The sequence below is a fragment of the Rana temporaria genome, chromosome 12, assembly GCF_905171775.1.
Source record: "Rana temporaria chromosome 12, aRanTem1.1, whole genome shotgun sequence".
NCBI classification, from domain to species: domain Eukaryota; kingdom Metazoa; phylum Chordata; class Amphibia; order Anura; family Ranidae; genus Rana; species Rana temporaria.
The window spans coordinates 86,098,394-86,114,204 of NC_053500.1; the positions used below are offsets into that span (position 1 = coordinate 86,098,394).

The window sequence follows — 15,811 nt, forward strand, 5'->3', positions numbered from 1 at the left end:
CATGACAAAAGCAGTGAAGTGTCCTCATCTTTCTCTGGCTGTTTTCTGCAAGCTCTCCTCTTCAAGATTCTAACACCTCTCCCCTGGGCTTTGATATTTCTTCCTGGGTCCTCCGAATTACCCCCCTCCTTACTCAGAGGCTTTCCAAGTCTGTCGGCTTCTCCTCCAGCCAATGGGGGGAGGGGGCTCATGTCCAGCAATGAACAGTCACTGTGTTATTTCAGAAGAGGAGACATGATTAGGAGCATAGTAACCTTTTTTCCTGTGTCTGTTCTCTGAAATGTACACAATGCTATGTGTATATAAAGTACATAGCAGGTCTGCAGGGGAGATGGAAATTGACAACTCATTGTCATCTAAAGTGAAATATCCCTGTTTAGACCTGGATATGTCCCCAGCGTCTCCTTTATTGTACAGTGGTGGTGGTGGGGATAGGGATGAGATCAGTAATGGTGGTGGTGGGGATAGGGATGACATCAGTGGTAGGGATAGGGATGACATCAGTAACGGTGGTGGTGGGGATAGGAATGACATCAGTAATAGTGGTGGGGATAGGGATGGCATCAGTGGTGGGGATAAGGGTGACATCAGTGGTGAGGATAAGGATGAGACCAGTAACAGTAGTTGTGAGTATAGGGATGACATCAGTGGTGGGAATAGGCATGACATCAGTAACGGTGGTGGTGAAGATAGGAACGACATCAGTAATGGTGGTGGGGTTAGGGATGCCATCATTGGTGGGGATAGAAATTGGATCAGTAACAGTGGTGGTGAGGATAGGGATGGCATCAGTAACGGTGGTGGTGAGGATAGGGATGACATCAGTGGCGGGGATAGGAATGACATCCGTAATGGTGGTGGCCTTGATAGGGATGACATTAGTGGCCTTGATAGGGATGACATTAGTGGCCTTGATAGGGATGACATTAGTGGCCTTGATAGGGATGACATTAGTGGCCTTGATAGGGATGACATTAGTGGCCTTGATAGGGATGACATTAGTGGCCTTGATAGGGATGACATCAGTAACGGTGGTGGTGAAGATAGGGATGACATCAGTGGCAGTGGACTGATGTCATCCCTATTCCCACCACTGCCACTGATTTCATCCCTACCCTCACCATGTAGGCAATGCTGACAAAAGCCAGTGCTGGATTTTACTTTAAAAATTTATTCTTTGTATTATAAATTCACCAGGAGAGTAGAATAAAATATACCGAGCACTGCCAGTGACTTCTACACTCCACTGAAGTCTGCCGCTTTCCTGAAAGTGTGCTTGGATCGTTCTGTCTGCAACAGGGAGGGGAGAGGAGGAAGGAGAAGGGAGGGGGAGAGCAGCTCTGTGTGTGAAGTCTCAGGAACTAGCAGACACTCTTGTTTTGCTAGAAACGGGGCACTTCTCAGAGGAGAGGAAAAGATCTGTAGATATCAGCAGCTCATAAGGATTAGGATTAAGCAAAAAAAGGACACCCATACTTCTCTTTTAAGGTTTCAAGGCTGACGTTTGGTAACTCGAACCTTTAGCTCCCTCCACAAATTTTCTATGTGATTAAGGTCTGGAGACTGGCTAGGCCACTCCAGGACCTTAATGTGCTTCTTCTTGAGCCACTCCTTTGTTGCCTTGGCTGTGTGGTTTGGGTCATTGTCATGCTGGAATACCCATCCACAACCCATTTTCAATGCCTTGGTTAGGGGAAGGAGGTTCTCGCCCAAGATTTGATGGTACATGGCCCTGTCCATTGTCCCTTTTTGAAGTTGTCCTGGCCCTTTTGCAGAAAAACGCCCTCAAAGCATAATGTTTCCACCTCCCTGCTTGATGGTGTTCTTGGGGTCATAGGCAGAATTCCTTCTCCTCCAAACTCAGCCAGTTGAGGTGATGCCAAAGAGCTTGATGTTGGTTTAATATGACCACAACACTTTCACCCACTTCTCTAAATCATTCAGATGTTCATTAGCAAACTTCAGACGGGCCTGTAAATGTGCTTTCTTGAGCAGGGGGACCTTGTGGGCGCTGCAGGATTTCAGTCCTTTACAGAGTAGTGTGTTATCAATTGTTTACTTGGTGACTATAGTCACAGCTGCCTTGAGATCATTGACAAGATTCTCCCGTGTAGTTCTGGGCTGATTCCCCACCGTTCCCATGATCATTGAAACTCCACGAGGTGAGATCTTGCATGGAGCCCCAGACCGAGGGAGATTGTTATTTTGTGTTTCTTCTGTTTGTGAATAATCGCACCAACTGTTGTCACCCTCTCACCAAGCTGCTTGGCAAAGGTTTTGTAGTCCATTGCAGCCTTGTGTAGGTCTACAATCTTGTACCTGATGTCCCTGGACAGCTTTGGTCTTGCCCATGGTGGAGAGATTGAAATCAAATTAATTGTTTTCTTTTGTGGACAGGTGTCTTTTAGCCTATGTAAACATTGGAGTGATTTGTAATGCGATTTGAGAGATCAAATCGCATGACAAGTCACGGCCTATTGGAGGCAATGGCACTGTCCCAATCGGTGCGACACTGATTTTTTTGGTGCCGCATGATTTTGTAAAAGTAATTACTGCACTACTTTTGCAGATTTCAGGTGCGACTTTAATAGACATCTGTGCATTATTCTTAAACTGCTATATGCGCCCACTTGCTGACCTCATTACCAGCTATGGTCTAGGCTGCCAGATCTACGCGGATGACATGCAGATCTTGGCAGACCTTGCAAGTGGACCTAATATACCTGACCAGCTGAATAAGGGACTATTTAACATCCAACAATGGATGGACACAAACAGGCTAGGCCTTAACGCTTTACAAGTCTCTCTCTCTCTCTCTCTCTCTCTCTCTCTCTCTCTCTCTCTCTTAATGCCGTCAAAACTGAGCTTTTGCTGATCGTCCCACACGCCAATTCTACCTTCCTACCTGCCTGCCCATCCTCTTTCGGTCCTACCCCAACTCCAGCTAAGCAGGTAAAAAATCTGGTTATAATTTTTGATGCTGGACTAAGCTTCGTACCTCACGCAAAATATTGCATAAAATCAGCCAACTATCATCTGCAATTATATAAGAGATTCTTTCCCTAGGGAAAAAACACTGCGCTAACACGTGAATAAATATATATTAACCTAATTAAAGAAGCCGCCAGTACCTATTACTCAAGATACCCAAAGTAAAAAAGACATAAAATACAAAAAAGGTACAGCGCTAAAAATATTGAGTGATAATAACCAAATAAGTGAAAAATAGTGACAAATTCAAAAAAATGTTAATAAGATGATTTAAAATAAACATTTGAAACCAATATTATATCAATGTAAAAGTCCCAAGTAGTAAAGTGGTTAATAATTTGAAAAAAGAAGGGAGGTGCACTGAAAAAATCTTCTTCCACCAAAAAGGGACACCCAGGTAGTGAGATGTAGTCTCCTTACCGAATCCACTGACCGCTATATCAGCGGTCAGTAAGGCACAGGGATGATTATAGTCTTCCCAATCAGACTTTCTCCGGCAGGTGAATGGAAAGGGCAGATCCTCAGCAACAGTCCCCAACACATGGAATAATATGGCTCATATATATTGGAAAAATTAACAAAAACACTCCATAGTGAAGTACTGCAAAGATTGCGGATTTAATAAAGGATGGGTTGCACTTACAGTTAAGATGAATTAAAACGGCAAGGGATAGACAGTGGCGATTTGATCCGATCCAGTCCTGTCAGCTGGTCTCCGTGTGTGTATCTCCTCGTGAGCGTGATGACGTTCCACGCAAAATCCGGCCGTTCCTATGCACGTTTCGTCATAAATGACATCGTCGGGGATAGGCCAATGATGCGTGCGTCATCACACAGGCCTTCTATAGTACCAGGACACCATCTTAACTGGTTGCAATAACTAAGGGCAGAGGAAAGCACATAGAACACACAGGAAGCCTCTGGATAGATGGACGCTAATGGTAGATGGAATTAAAAGCAGATGACTGCCATCTTGTGGTGAAAAAAAGAGAAGAATCACACAGAATTAGGAGCCAGCATTAGGAAATGGAGGAAGAACGCCGCATTATACATATTAATAAAAAAGAGAAGACAGCAGTGAACATTAGCGGGGTGTTCAACTTAAGTTCTGCCCAGTTAACAGGAGAACAGTCTATTTTAAGTTATGGCCTTAAATTTGCGCCTCCCCGTACCCTAAACAAGTTCGAGACATTCATGGATGCTCACAATTTTATTCGAAAATTAAGCATCAAGAGACACTTTATGCTCAACCCCTCAGGTATAAGGAATCTAACCACAGTTCAGCCTGTTGTTCAAACAGAGTCTTTACCTGTTATCCGGCCGACATTGCTGACCAATAATTTAGTTTCTACTAAACACACTAAACTCTCCAATGCGTCCGTATTTAATCCACCCGGTTTTACTGCTCCTTCCATCCAAACTTTCAAGGAATTGGTTTTGAAGGATATTGTGGACCTCAAAATCCCTAGAGTAAAGAGTAATGCAGAGTTTCAGACCAACTAAAACAAATATGTGCACGTAATGACATAGTTATTCGTCCGGCCGACAAAGTTGGCGGTGTCGTAATATTAAATAAGACCGATTACCTAGCTGAAATGGACAGGCTATTGTCGGACACCGCCACCTATAGTCGATTGGCGATTAACCCTACAGTCAAATACAAAAAAGAACTTAAGACTTTGATTAATGAGGGATATTCTCTTGGCGTCTTAAATAAAAAGGAGACAGCTTACATAGTACCATCTGCACCCAGGATCCCCGTCATCTATTACCTGCCAAAGGTGCATAAAAATCCTACCATTCCACCAGGACGTCCAATCATTAGTGGATTGGACTCAGTGACGTCACGCCTGGGCAGGTATATAGATGAATTTTTACAACCTTTGGTTGTCACTACCCCCTCTTATTTACGTGACACGACACAAGTGATCAACCTGTTGGCTGATTGTGTTTGGAGGGAAGGTTTCATTTTCGCCACAGCTGATGTAAATTCTCTTTACACGATCATTTCGCACGATCATGGTTTGGAAGCCGTTCGGGTTTACTTACAACAGGATACTACTCTGTCGGTGATTCAGAAAGATTTTATAATTATTTTATTAATCTTTGCCACTAGTCACAACTATTTTTGGTTTGGAAACAATTTCTATTTACAGACACGCGGCGTGGCTATGGGGGCTAAATTTCCCCCGAGCCTAGCCAACGTTTTTATGGCCTTTTGGGAGAGAGATGTAATAAATACTAACCCCCCCAGAGAATTGAGGCTCTGGAAAAGATACATCAATGATGTTCTGTTAATATGGGAGGGGGATCTCCCACCTCTGGAGGATTTCCTTACCAGATTGAATACCAATGATGGAGGTATTACTTTAACGCATGAGGCAAGCGAGTCCGAGATCCACTTCCTGGATTTGAACATTTCAGTCCAGGATGGTGTGGTTAAAACCACCACTTATTTTAAGGAGACAGACCGTAATGCCTACATCCCTCTTAATAGTTGCCACCATTCCCAATGTGCCTAAGGGCCAGCTTCAGAGAATTAGACGTAATTGTACATCAATAAGTGATTATTATGAGCAAGCCCTCGTATTCAAATCAAGGTTTTCTAGATGACACTATCCAACAAGTTAGTGAACTTGATAGAAATCAGTTGTTGAGTGGCATTAGAGCTTCTAAGGTTAATATGGAACAAAAATTCAATTTTGCGATGATCACTGGCTTTAGAGGGGTACCCCCATTACGCCTTAAAGTTGCACCGAATGTGATTGATCCCCCTAAAACTGTGCACTTTTTTCAGGATATGAAGGGGTTTTTCCCATGTCGGAAATGTAACATCTGTAAAATTAATTATTTTCAAGGACGTAAACTTTTACCCTTCCAGTCTACTCAGACCAACAGGACATATAACATTGATTTGTTTATTACATGCACTAGCGATCATGTTGTATATCTTCTACAGTGCCCTTGCTCCAAACAATATATTGGACGCACTAAGCGAGCCATGCATGTTAGATTGGAAGAACATGTTGGCAACATCAGACAAGGTTTTCCCAAACATAATCTGTCAAAGCATTATGCGAAATACCATAATAAACAGATTAATGGGAACCTCTTTCTTCCCATTGAAAAGTTAAATGCACCATGGAGGGGTACGAATAAAGTGCGTTCCATATCCAGGTCAGAAACTCAGTGGATTTTTAATATGAAGAGTTTTGTCCCTTTTGGGTTAAACGTAGAGTGGGATATCAATTGTTTTCTCAGTAATACTTAGCTCCTCCCCACTGTTTTAAATTGTAAATGTTAATCATATGATTGTAATATTTAATTTTATTTTATTTTTTATCTAATTTCTTTATTTGACTAAACCTAAAAGGGAATTTTCATAGCTTTTATAACTTATATTGAGAATGTAAGTTCATTGTTGGTTGGATTTGTTCATATATATTGGGATTTTATAATATATATATATATATATATATATATATATATATATATATATATATATATATATATTATATATATATATATATATATATATATATATATATATATATATATATATATATATATATATATATATATATATATATATATATATATATATATATATATATATATGTGTTGGTTGGATTTGTTCATATATATTGGGATTTTATATTATATATAATTTATATATATATATATATATATATATATATATATATATTTTTTTTTTTATTAATATGTATAATGCGGCGTTCTTCCTCCATTTCCTAATGCTGGCTCCTAATGTTGTGTGATTCTTCTCTTTTTTCACCACAAGATGGCAGTCATCTGCTTTTAATTCCATCTACCATTAGCGTCCATCTATCCAGACGCTTCCTGTGTGTTCTATGTTCTTTCCTCTGCCCTTCGTTATTGCAACCAGTTAAGATGGTGTCATGGTACTATATAAGGCCTGTGTGATGACGCACGCATCATTGGCCTATCCCCGACGATGTCATTTACGACGAAACGTGCGTAGGAACGGCCGGATTTTGCGTGGAACGTCATCACGCTCACGAGGAGATACACACACACACACACACACGGAGACCAGCTGACAGAACTGGATCGGATCAAAACACCACTTTCTGTCTATCCCATGCCGTTTTAATTCATCTTAACTGTAAGTGCAACCCATCCTTTATTAAATCCACAATCTTTGCAGTACTTCACTATGGAGTGTTTTTGTTAATTTTTCCAATATATATGAGCCATATTATTCCATGTGTTGGGGACTGTTGCTGAGGATCTGCCCTTTCCATTCACCTGCCGGAGAAAGTCTGATTGGGAAGACTATAATCATCCCTGTGCCTTACTGACCGCTGATATAGCGGTCAGTGGATTTTGTAAGGAGACTACATCTCACTACCTGGGTGTCCCTTTTTGGTGGAAGAAGATTTTTTCAGTGCACCTCCCTTCTTTTTTCAAATTATTAACCACTTCACTACTTGGGACTTTTACATTCATATAATATTGGTTTCAAACGTTTATTTTATATCATCTTATTCACATTTTTTTGAATTTGTCACCATTTTTCACTTATTTGGAACCGCAGGCTCCAAACACCAGGGAATTCTCTTTGGAACCAGCTCCCTCATCAGCTCCGAGCATCCTCCTCCTTGATGGCCTTCCGTAAAGGCTTGAAAACACTGCTTTTTTCAAAAGCCTACGGATAGACACTTGGCCATCCAAGCTCTTAGCAGGACGCTGCCTTAATCCCAGGCTGCGGTCCATGGTCAGGGAGTAGGGATAGGCTCCTTGTGTCCTGCCCCCCCTCCCCTCCCCTCCTTCTTTTTATATTTCTGTTTACTTCTTGCTTGTTCCCCTCTTTTACTTAGATGTCCTAGTCTCTTCTCTTTGGTCCTGGGAACTGGATACCCCCAGCTTGTTGGTAAGCGCTTAGACGCGAGTTTCACAACTCGCATTCGTTGCTCTGTAAGCATTTAATCCAATCCAATGAAGCCACACATATCTATCAAGTAGCACCTGAAATCGCGCTGACCTTGCTACTTTGAAATTGCGCTACTTCAAGTGAAGTAGCGCAATTTCAAAGTAGCATCAATGTGAACCAGGGCTTATTCAGGTAACAAGCTGAGATTAGGAGCACTCTTTGAGAGTACTCGTTAATCTCAGCTCATTGACTGTATAGAAGACACCTGGTAGCCAGAAATCTTGCTGATTGCTAGGGAACAAATACGTATTTCACTCATTCAAATGCAAATCAATTTATAACTTTTTTTAAATGCGTTTTTCTGGATATTTTTTTTTGTTATTCTGTCTCTCTCACTGCTAAAATAAACCTACCATTAAATCTATAGACTGATCGTTTCTTTGTCAGTTGGCAAACTTACAAAATCAGCAGGGGATCAAATACTTTTTTCCCTCACTGTAGGCTACCATGAAGGGCCTCTGATAATGCTAGTTACCCAGTTATTCTGCTGATTAAGTCCTTCACTAGTTTGAGTCGCTGAGATAGAACAAGTACACAGATCAGATGTTCTGAATTTTCTGGCTGCGTGTGATTTAAATGTATTGAAACCAGAGAGATCCAGTCAAAAGGCATTTTCAGATGGAGGTCCAGCTTTTGTATTTCTTTTATTGTGGGTTTTCTTAAAAAGAATACATCTGTTAGTATTTGTAAGTTAAGTAAATCGACTCAGAATTACATTGCAAGTTTCGGACCTTTTTTTTGACAAATGCCCTACAAACAATAGCCGGAATGTGTGTGTTTCTGATAAATGGAAGGGTTTCTAATCAACATCCCTTCTCTGTGTATGATAGTGAGGGCTGCACCCTCCTGGAGCAACTGAACATCTCATGGTGTGATCAGATCAGCAAGGACGGGATCCAGGCTCTGGTAAAGGGCTGCGGGGGTCTGCGGTGCCTGTCCCTCAAGGGCTGCACTCAGGTATGCCAGATTTATTGTACCCTGCAACTGATTCAAGACTAATAGAAATAAGTGTTATGAGCTGCATATCTAACCAGTATATAAATGTCTATTATTATTTCACATGTTTACTGTTTTGTAGAATAAAGCTGAACTGTAGCCATCTAGAAGATTACAGGGCTTTATTTATTTGTTCTTTTCCAATATTTTTATTGAATTAAAAAAAAAAAGGGAGGGAATACAATAGAAAGACAGGCATGATCTGTCAATGTAATAAAATTCAAGTTACAGGTACAAGTCATTGAAGACACCACAGTATAACTAACATATAACATTTTCCCGGATTTATACCTCATATTTATTTGTTCTTAAAAAAAATGCCATCCCTGTGTTGAAACTGAACATGGTGCACTTTTGGTAAACTTTTATTTAAATCTCCTCAATAGCCGCAAAGGCTTTAAATTCATTGGCCCAGATTCTCAAAAGAGATACGACGGCGCATCTCCAGATACACCGTCGTATCTCTGCGTAGCGCCGTCGTATCTATGCGACTGATTCTTAGAATCAGTTACGCATAGATATTCATTAGATCCGATAGACGTAAGTCTCTTACGCCGTCGGATCTAAGCTGCAATGTTTTTTTGGCCCGCTAGGTGGCGCTTCCGTCGATTTCAGCGTTGAGTATGCAAATTAGCTAGATACGTGAATTCACGAACGTACGCGCGGCCGACGCAGTAAAGTTACGACGTTTACGTTCGGCTTTTCCCGGCGTAAAGTTTCCCCTGGGTCTATGAGGCGCAGCCAATGTTAAGCATGGCCGTCGTTCCCGTGTCGCAAATTAAAAAATTTACGTCGTTTGCGTAAGTCGTCTGTGAATGGGGCTGGACGTCGAAACCAATGACGTCATTGCGACGTCATTTGGAGCAATGCACACTGGGATATTTTAGGGACGGCGGCCGCGCAGTTCGTTCGGCGCGGGGACGAACTGAAACATGAAAAAAAAAAAATGAAACATGCCCCCTACCCGCCGAATATCATTGTGCGTGCACCAATTCTTTTGCGTACCCAGATAATGCCTTATATATGTAATGGTGACATCCTCACTATGCTGCACATAGCTCCTGCAAAGAACAGAGTTGTGGGAAGGACTCAGCAGATCGTCCTCTACAGCAGGGGTGTCCAACCTTTTGACCTTCCTGGTTGAATTCTTCTTCCTTGGAAGAAGAGGAATTGTCTCAAAATATACTAACACAAAAAGGATAAACGGTAATAAGCAGTGTTGCGCTACTCAATATTGTGAACCAAATAATCGCCTAAGCACATAAATATTTTTTTTTTTTTAAATCCATAGTTTCTTATATTGACAGAAATATAAGCTAATCAAATTAAGCTTGGATACTACAATCAGTCCCAAAGTGGATATATTCTAAAATGTATTAAATCAATAAGAGTCCAAAGTGATTATACATCTATTCATCACGTGAAGATCAGTCTTTAATTTTGTGCTCCACCATAAATCATACTGCTCCACAACCAATAGGAATGCCGTTCACCAGGATCCTGCACCTTTTGCAAATGAACAGGACATTGATTACTCAATTCATCCACCGGGCTCTCAGGAGCAATGGTATAAAAAATACTTTTTGAATAGCAGCAGATCCCCTTTAAATGAATGGCATTAGACTCACCACTTATTTTTTAAGCAACGCACAAAGGAAAGCAGAGGAGGCCTCATAGTACTTTTTAATAGTTAAATGTTTAAAATACACCAACCGCAAAAAAAATGCACTAGTTCTATACTTGAGTCTAAGACTCATTACCTGCATTGAGAATAAATACTTCTGGTTTTCCGCTCTGGACCAGAAGTGATGTCACTTGGCTTCACCCTATGTGTTGCGCCACTAACCCACGGGTAGAAAGCTGAGTGACCAGTTCCTAGTTTTATATAGTAAACAATAGGTAACCATTGCGACCTGACCGCGAGGATGTAATACATTGTCGCTACTGCATTACCAACCCATAACTAGTCGGGGGCAGAGCTAATTACTTGGAACTGGAATGTAATCGGAGTGTAATACAAGTGATTGGCTCTGCCCCAGCTAGTTATAGCCTCATTGTATAACTTCCTCCTGGTCCAAGGGGTGTTTGAGAGGCGAAAGTATGATTTTGTATTTGGGCCGCATTCATAGCTGTCTTGGGCTGCAGTTTGGACACCCCTGCAGTACAGGCTGCCTGCAGAAAGCTACAGATGGGTAGATACAAGACCAGTCACGCTGCTTAATGAGAGAGCAGCAGTAATATAGGAAGTTCTTGCACAGAGTCAAAATACAAGAGTTGTTCATGTTGGATTACGGTAGATATCTGGAAGAATTGCACAAATTACATCATGATTCAAGACAGAATGCACGTGCCTCTTGTGTATAGACAATATTTATTTAGCCCGGTGTTCAGCTTTAATTTCTTACAGATTAATTTTTTGTTACTTTTTTACTATTTCTTTATTAAGGTTTTTCCTCCTTATTTTTACAAAATATATCTAGACAGTCATCCCCACATTGACCCCCTCCCGACTCCCACCACTGTAAAAAACAAGGATTACAAAAGTGTTAGTCATTGGTGAGAGGTGGGTGTGGGTTAGGGTCATGAAGCAGTCTAATGTTCCAATTGAGTCTTCAATCCTTCACACTCATTACTCCCTCTCATCAACTTCTTTTCGCTCACTCATCCAATCTGATTCACTCTCCTTTATCCTAATCTGTGTTCTGTTAAGACACCTCTCGTCTTTTGAGTGCTTTTCTATTCTAATAGTATTAAGATGTTGATCCCTCTTGCTTCCCACCAGGGTTTCCAGATGTTGTATTTTTTTAAGGCCCCTGGCTTTAAATAAACCAATTTTTCTTTAAGGATTGTCGCGTTCATGCTATTTACCCATTCTCTACTGGACGGGGGTGAAACCGACTGCCATCTCAGGGCGATCAGCTTTCTTGCCTGAAATAGGCATCTCAGAACTGTGACCTGGGTGTTCCCTGGTTCCCCACTAATCCGAGGAGACCGTACTTTGCTTCTAGCTCTGTGGACGTTTCAAACACCCGATCAATGGTTCCTGTCGCCTCCGTTCAGTAGCGGAACAGCTTGGGGCATCTCCAAAACATGTGGAGCATGTCTCGCTCTATATCCCCACACCTAGGACCCGCTTCCATCCAGCCTACATCCATACTGAAAAAGTTTACAAGGGGTATAGTAGGTTCTATATAATGGAAACCGATGTGACATCCTCTGAGAGGGGGACACTGACACCAGTGGGGCAAGTTCCAAAATTCTATTCCACTGTATTTCAGAGATGTCACCCACATCTTTTTGCCAGTTTCCCTTATGCTTGGGGACCTCTACCCCTCACATTCTTGCTTTATTTAAAGCGGAGCTCCACCCTCAAATCAAACTATACATCACAAGCTGTAAAAAAATGTAATTTAACCAAGTAAAAATAAATACAAATGTTTTACATGCCTTAAAAGCGGTGTTGCTAGGCAGAATTCCTAATCTGCCTTCTTCCTGCACCGCGGTAGTTCTCCTCTCTAGCCTACGCCGCACAGACTCCTGGGAATGTAGTGTCATAATTTCCCAGGAGTCTGTGCGCTCCTAAGGACAGTCCAGGCGCTGTTTACAGCGCCATGTTTAATAAGGGCACAAAGCCCTTACTTTTCATTCATCTGCGGGGACGAGAGAGAGAGAGGTGTGGGGATTCTGTTACCTTCATTGTCATAACAACGGGGCGGGGCGTTCCGCCGCCCGTTGTTATGACAATGGCACAAACAATCGCTGCTACGAGCGGCTCTTTAATGCGCACACGCGAGATGTAAAGCTCACCCAGCATGCACAAGCCGGGCAGAGTAAAAAAAAATGTGCTGGGCTTCAATTGTCCACACAGGAGATGGAAACGGCCACATCGTCCTGCAGAGCAGTGGAGGCAAGTTTTTTATTAATTTAAACAGCGATGCGGTATGTTTTATGCACTTTGATGGGAACTTTAGCAACATAATATTTAAATGGCAAAAAACAAAAACGTGACTGGAACCCCGCTTTAAGTGTGGGTATATTTTCGAGATTAAGCCTTTCCCTATTTCAGCATTGGTTATATTTTGAAGTACTGTAATTGTGGTCCATTCTAGACTGTTCCTCTGCGTGCCTAACCTGTAAGTACCTAAAAAAAAGGATTTATTTGGCAATGCGAATTGGTCTCGGAGTTGCTAAAAACTTTTCAAGATGCTGTCTTGATATAGCTGGGTAACACATTTTATTCCACATCTTGCCCATTCCCTCACTACTCTATCTTTTGCAGTTCTCCCAGTTTACTATTCTCCCACAAAGGGGTATACTTTGTGAGACCTCTATAATTCAGTATGGCCTTCGCTGTGTCCCATACTCTCATCATGAGGCTCAGAGTGGGGAGTCCCGGGGGGGGGGAAAGATCTTGCCACAAGGGCTTCAACTATTGAGTCGTGTGGAGTGTTTTGTAACAACAACTTCCTCCCTGTCTCTCCCCCTTCTAAGTTACACCCCCCCATATACTGGAGTTGTGCCGCTAAAGGGGTGTGGGAGCGCTACTCCTCCCTCCTGTTTCTGTAGTTGCAGAGTACTTAACCGAATCCTCGTCAGACCACACTTCCAAGTCAGTTCCTTAAACACAGTGTCTATTTTCTGGAACCACATTTGTATAACCAAATTGGGGGGGTTATGTAATACATAGAGGAGCTGCGGCATCCAAATAATTTTGATTAAGTTGCAGCGACCTGCCACGGATATTGGTAAGCATTTCCACACTTTTTTATTTTCCCTCTAAATTTCGCTAGCAACGGGACTATTTGTCTGCTATATACTGTTGGGGGTCCCTGGCTATGATTATACCCAAATATTTGAATTTATTCACCACCTGTATCTGGGCCACCTCTCCTGGTAGGGGGGCCCCCCCAGAGGATCCACTGGAAGAAGACTAGATTTTTCCCCAGTTTATCTTGAGTCCATAAATTTGGCCAAACTTATTGATGAGGTCTATAGCTTTCCGAAGAGTCTTGTGTGTCACCCCGAAACAGCAAGAGATCATCTGCGTATAATGCAACTTTTTCCTCCAGTTCAGCCCTCCCAAACACCCTCACCTGGGGAGAGGACTGAAGAGCAATAGCCAGAGGTTTCTATTGCAATGGCGAAGAGGAGTGGTGACAGGAGGCACCCCTGTCTCATACCCCTGCCTAGTCGGAATTTATCAGAGTATTCATTGTTTACTTTTACTCTGGTGTCTTTTTATAAAGCATTTTTACCCATTTAATAAAACCCGGCTCGAGTTGGGCTGTCAAAGGCCTTGGTGGCGTCCAAAGAAAGAATAGCCCTCTCTCCTCCCTCAACCATTGGGACCTGGAGATTCAGGTATACTCACCTTATGTTTGTGCTAGTAGTTCTTCCAGGTATAAATTCCGATTGGTCGGGGTGGATAAGTCTCGGTATTACCTTATTCAGCCTAGCCGCCAGGGCCTTTGTCAGTATTTTCATAACAGCATTTAATAGGGCGATGGGTGTATATGAGGCGGTATCAAGTGGATCTTTACCCTCCTTGTGTATAGTAATTGTGGTAGACTCCATCATTGTTGGGAGGAGCCGTTCCCTTTGACACCGACTGGTTTAGTACTCTCAGCAATTTGGGAAGCAATACCTTCTTGTAGTGCCGATATATCTCCACTGGGAGCCCATCTGGACCCGGTGATTTCTGCCCCGCCATCTCATTGGCAACCCGTTGAAGCTCCTCTAGCGTTATTGGGCTATATAATTCTATTCTGTCCGCCTCACTAAGGTGGGGGAGATTCAAATCTTGAAAAAACTGTTTTTATTTATCGTACACCACGGGACACAGAGCCATTCATTACATAATGGGTTAAGGGTCACCAGCGGTGATTGGACACTGGCACAACCATTAGAAGTCGGTTCCCCTCCATATAACCCCTCCCATCAGGGAAGCACCTCAGTTTTTTTCTGTCGGTGTCTAAAGGTGTTGGACACGATGGGATGCTAAAGGGAAAACTCTGCCAAAGAGACCCTCTGGGGGTAAAAGATCCTATGCTTCCGGACCCACCCAAGACTCCTAAAGTAGGTCAAAACTGGATGGGATCCGGGCCTCATGCATGAGGCGTCGCCTATAATGTCTCTCTTTGGAGGGACTGGGCTCTGAGGTCCAGCACTTTCACTACTTCGCTAAAAGTCCTGGTCAGAGTCTTTTACAAGGCCCAGGGGAGAGGTATCCTTTAAATAGGAACCCATATCCCTGAAGGTTGGCATACAATGCCCGCCGTGAGGGGCGAAGATTGGTACTGTCTGATCTCAGCAGAAGCCTGTAGCGTGATAAGGTAAGAGGTCAGAGTCCTAAAAAAAAAATATTTTAAGGACCTTTCCTATATTTTAAGTGAAGTGTCATCTCTAAATGCCGCCACTTGAGGGAGTAAAATTGTAAACTCACCACGTGTGTTATGTCAGCTAAACAAATTTCCCTGCTGCAAAGCCTGGCTTCAGCATCTCCTCCCTTCCCCTCCCCTCCCCCTCTCAGAACACACAGGTGGCAGAGAGGTTGGTAATGGGGAACAAACTACACAGGTTTAAACACCATTTACTATGCTAAGCTAAGGGCTTCTACCTAACGGCTTGAAGGGACAGGGGAGAGAAAAACGTACCTATACGATCACCGCCATTGCCGGGGTCGATTGGAGTGGGGGTGTGCACACGAAAATGGCGCCAATTCAAATGCCATGAAGACGCTACAGATGCCAGCAGGCCTTTCTCCTTGAATAGATACAGCAGCACTACAGGGGGACACGTGAGACTCATGTAGTTGGGCTGGTACACACCAGGAGAGACACTCGGGCATTG

The 15,811-nt window shown here is 42.6% G+C and overlaps 1 protein-coding gene across 3 annotated transcripts in view; it reads left to right on the forward strand.

Moving 5' to 3' along the window:
• Window positions 1-15,811, forward strand: part of FBXL20 (F-box and leucine rich repeat protein 20) — a 499,717-nt gene that overhangs the window by 178,450 nt on the left and 305,456 nt on the right. For all 3 annotated transcript variants that reach the window (XM_040331680.1, XM_040331681.1, XM_040331682.1), the window contains exon 8: window positions 8,797-8,923. In XM_040331680.1, the coding sequence (XP_040187614.1) occupies window positions 8,797-8,923 (127 nt within the window). The remainder of the gene's footprint in view (window positions 1-8,796; window positions 8,924-15,811) is intronic.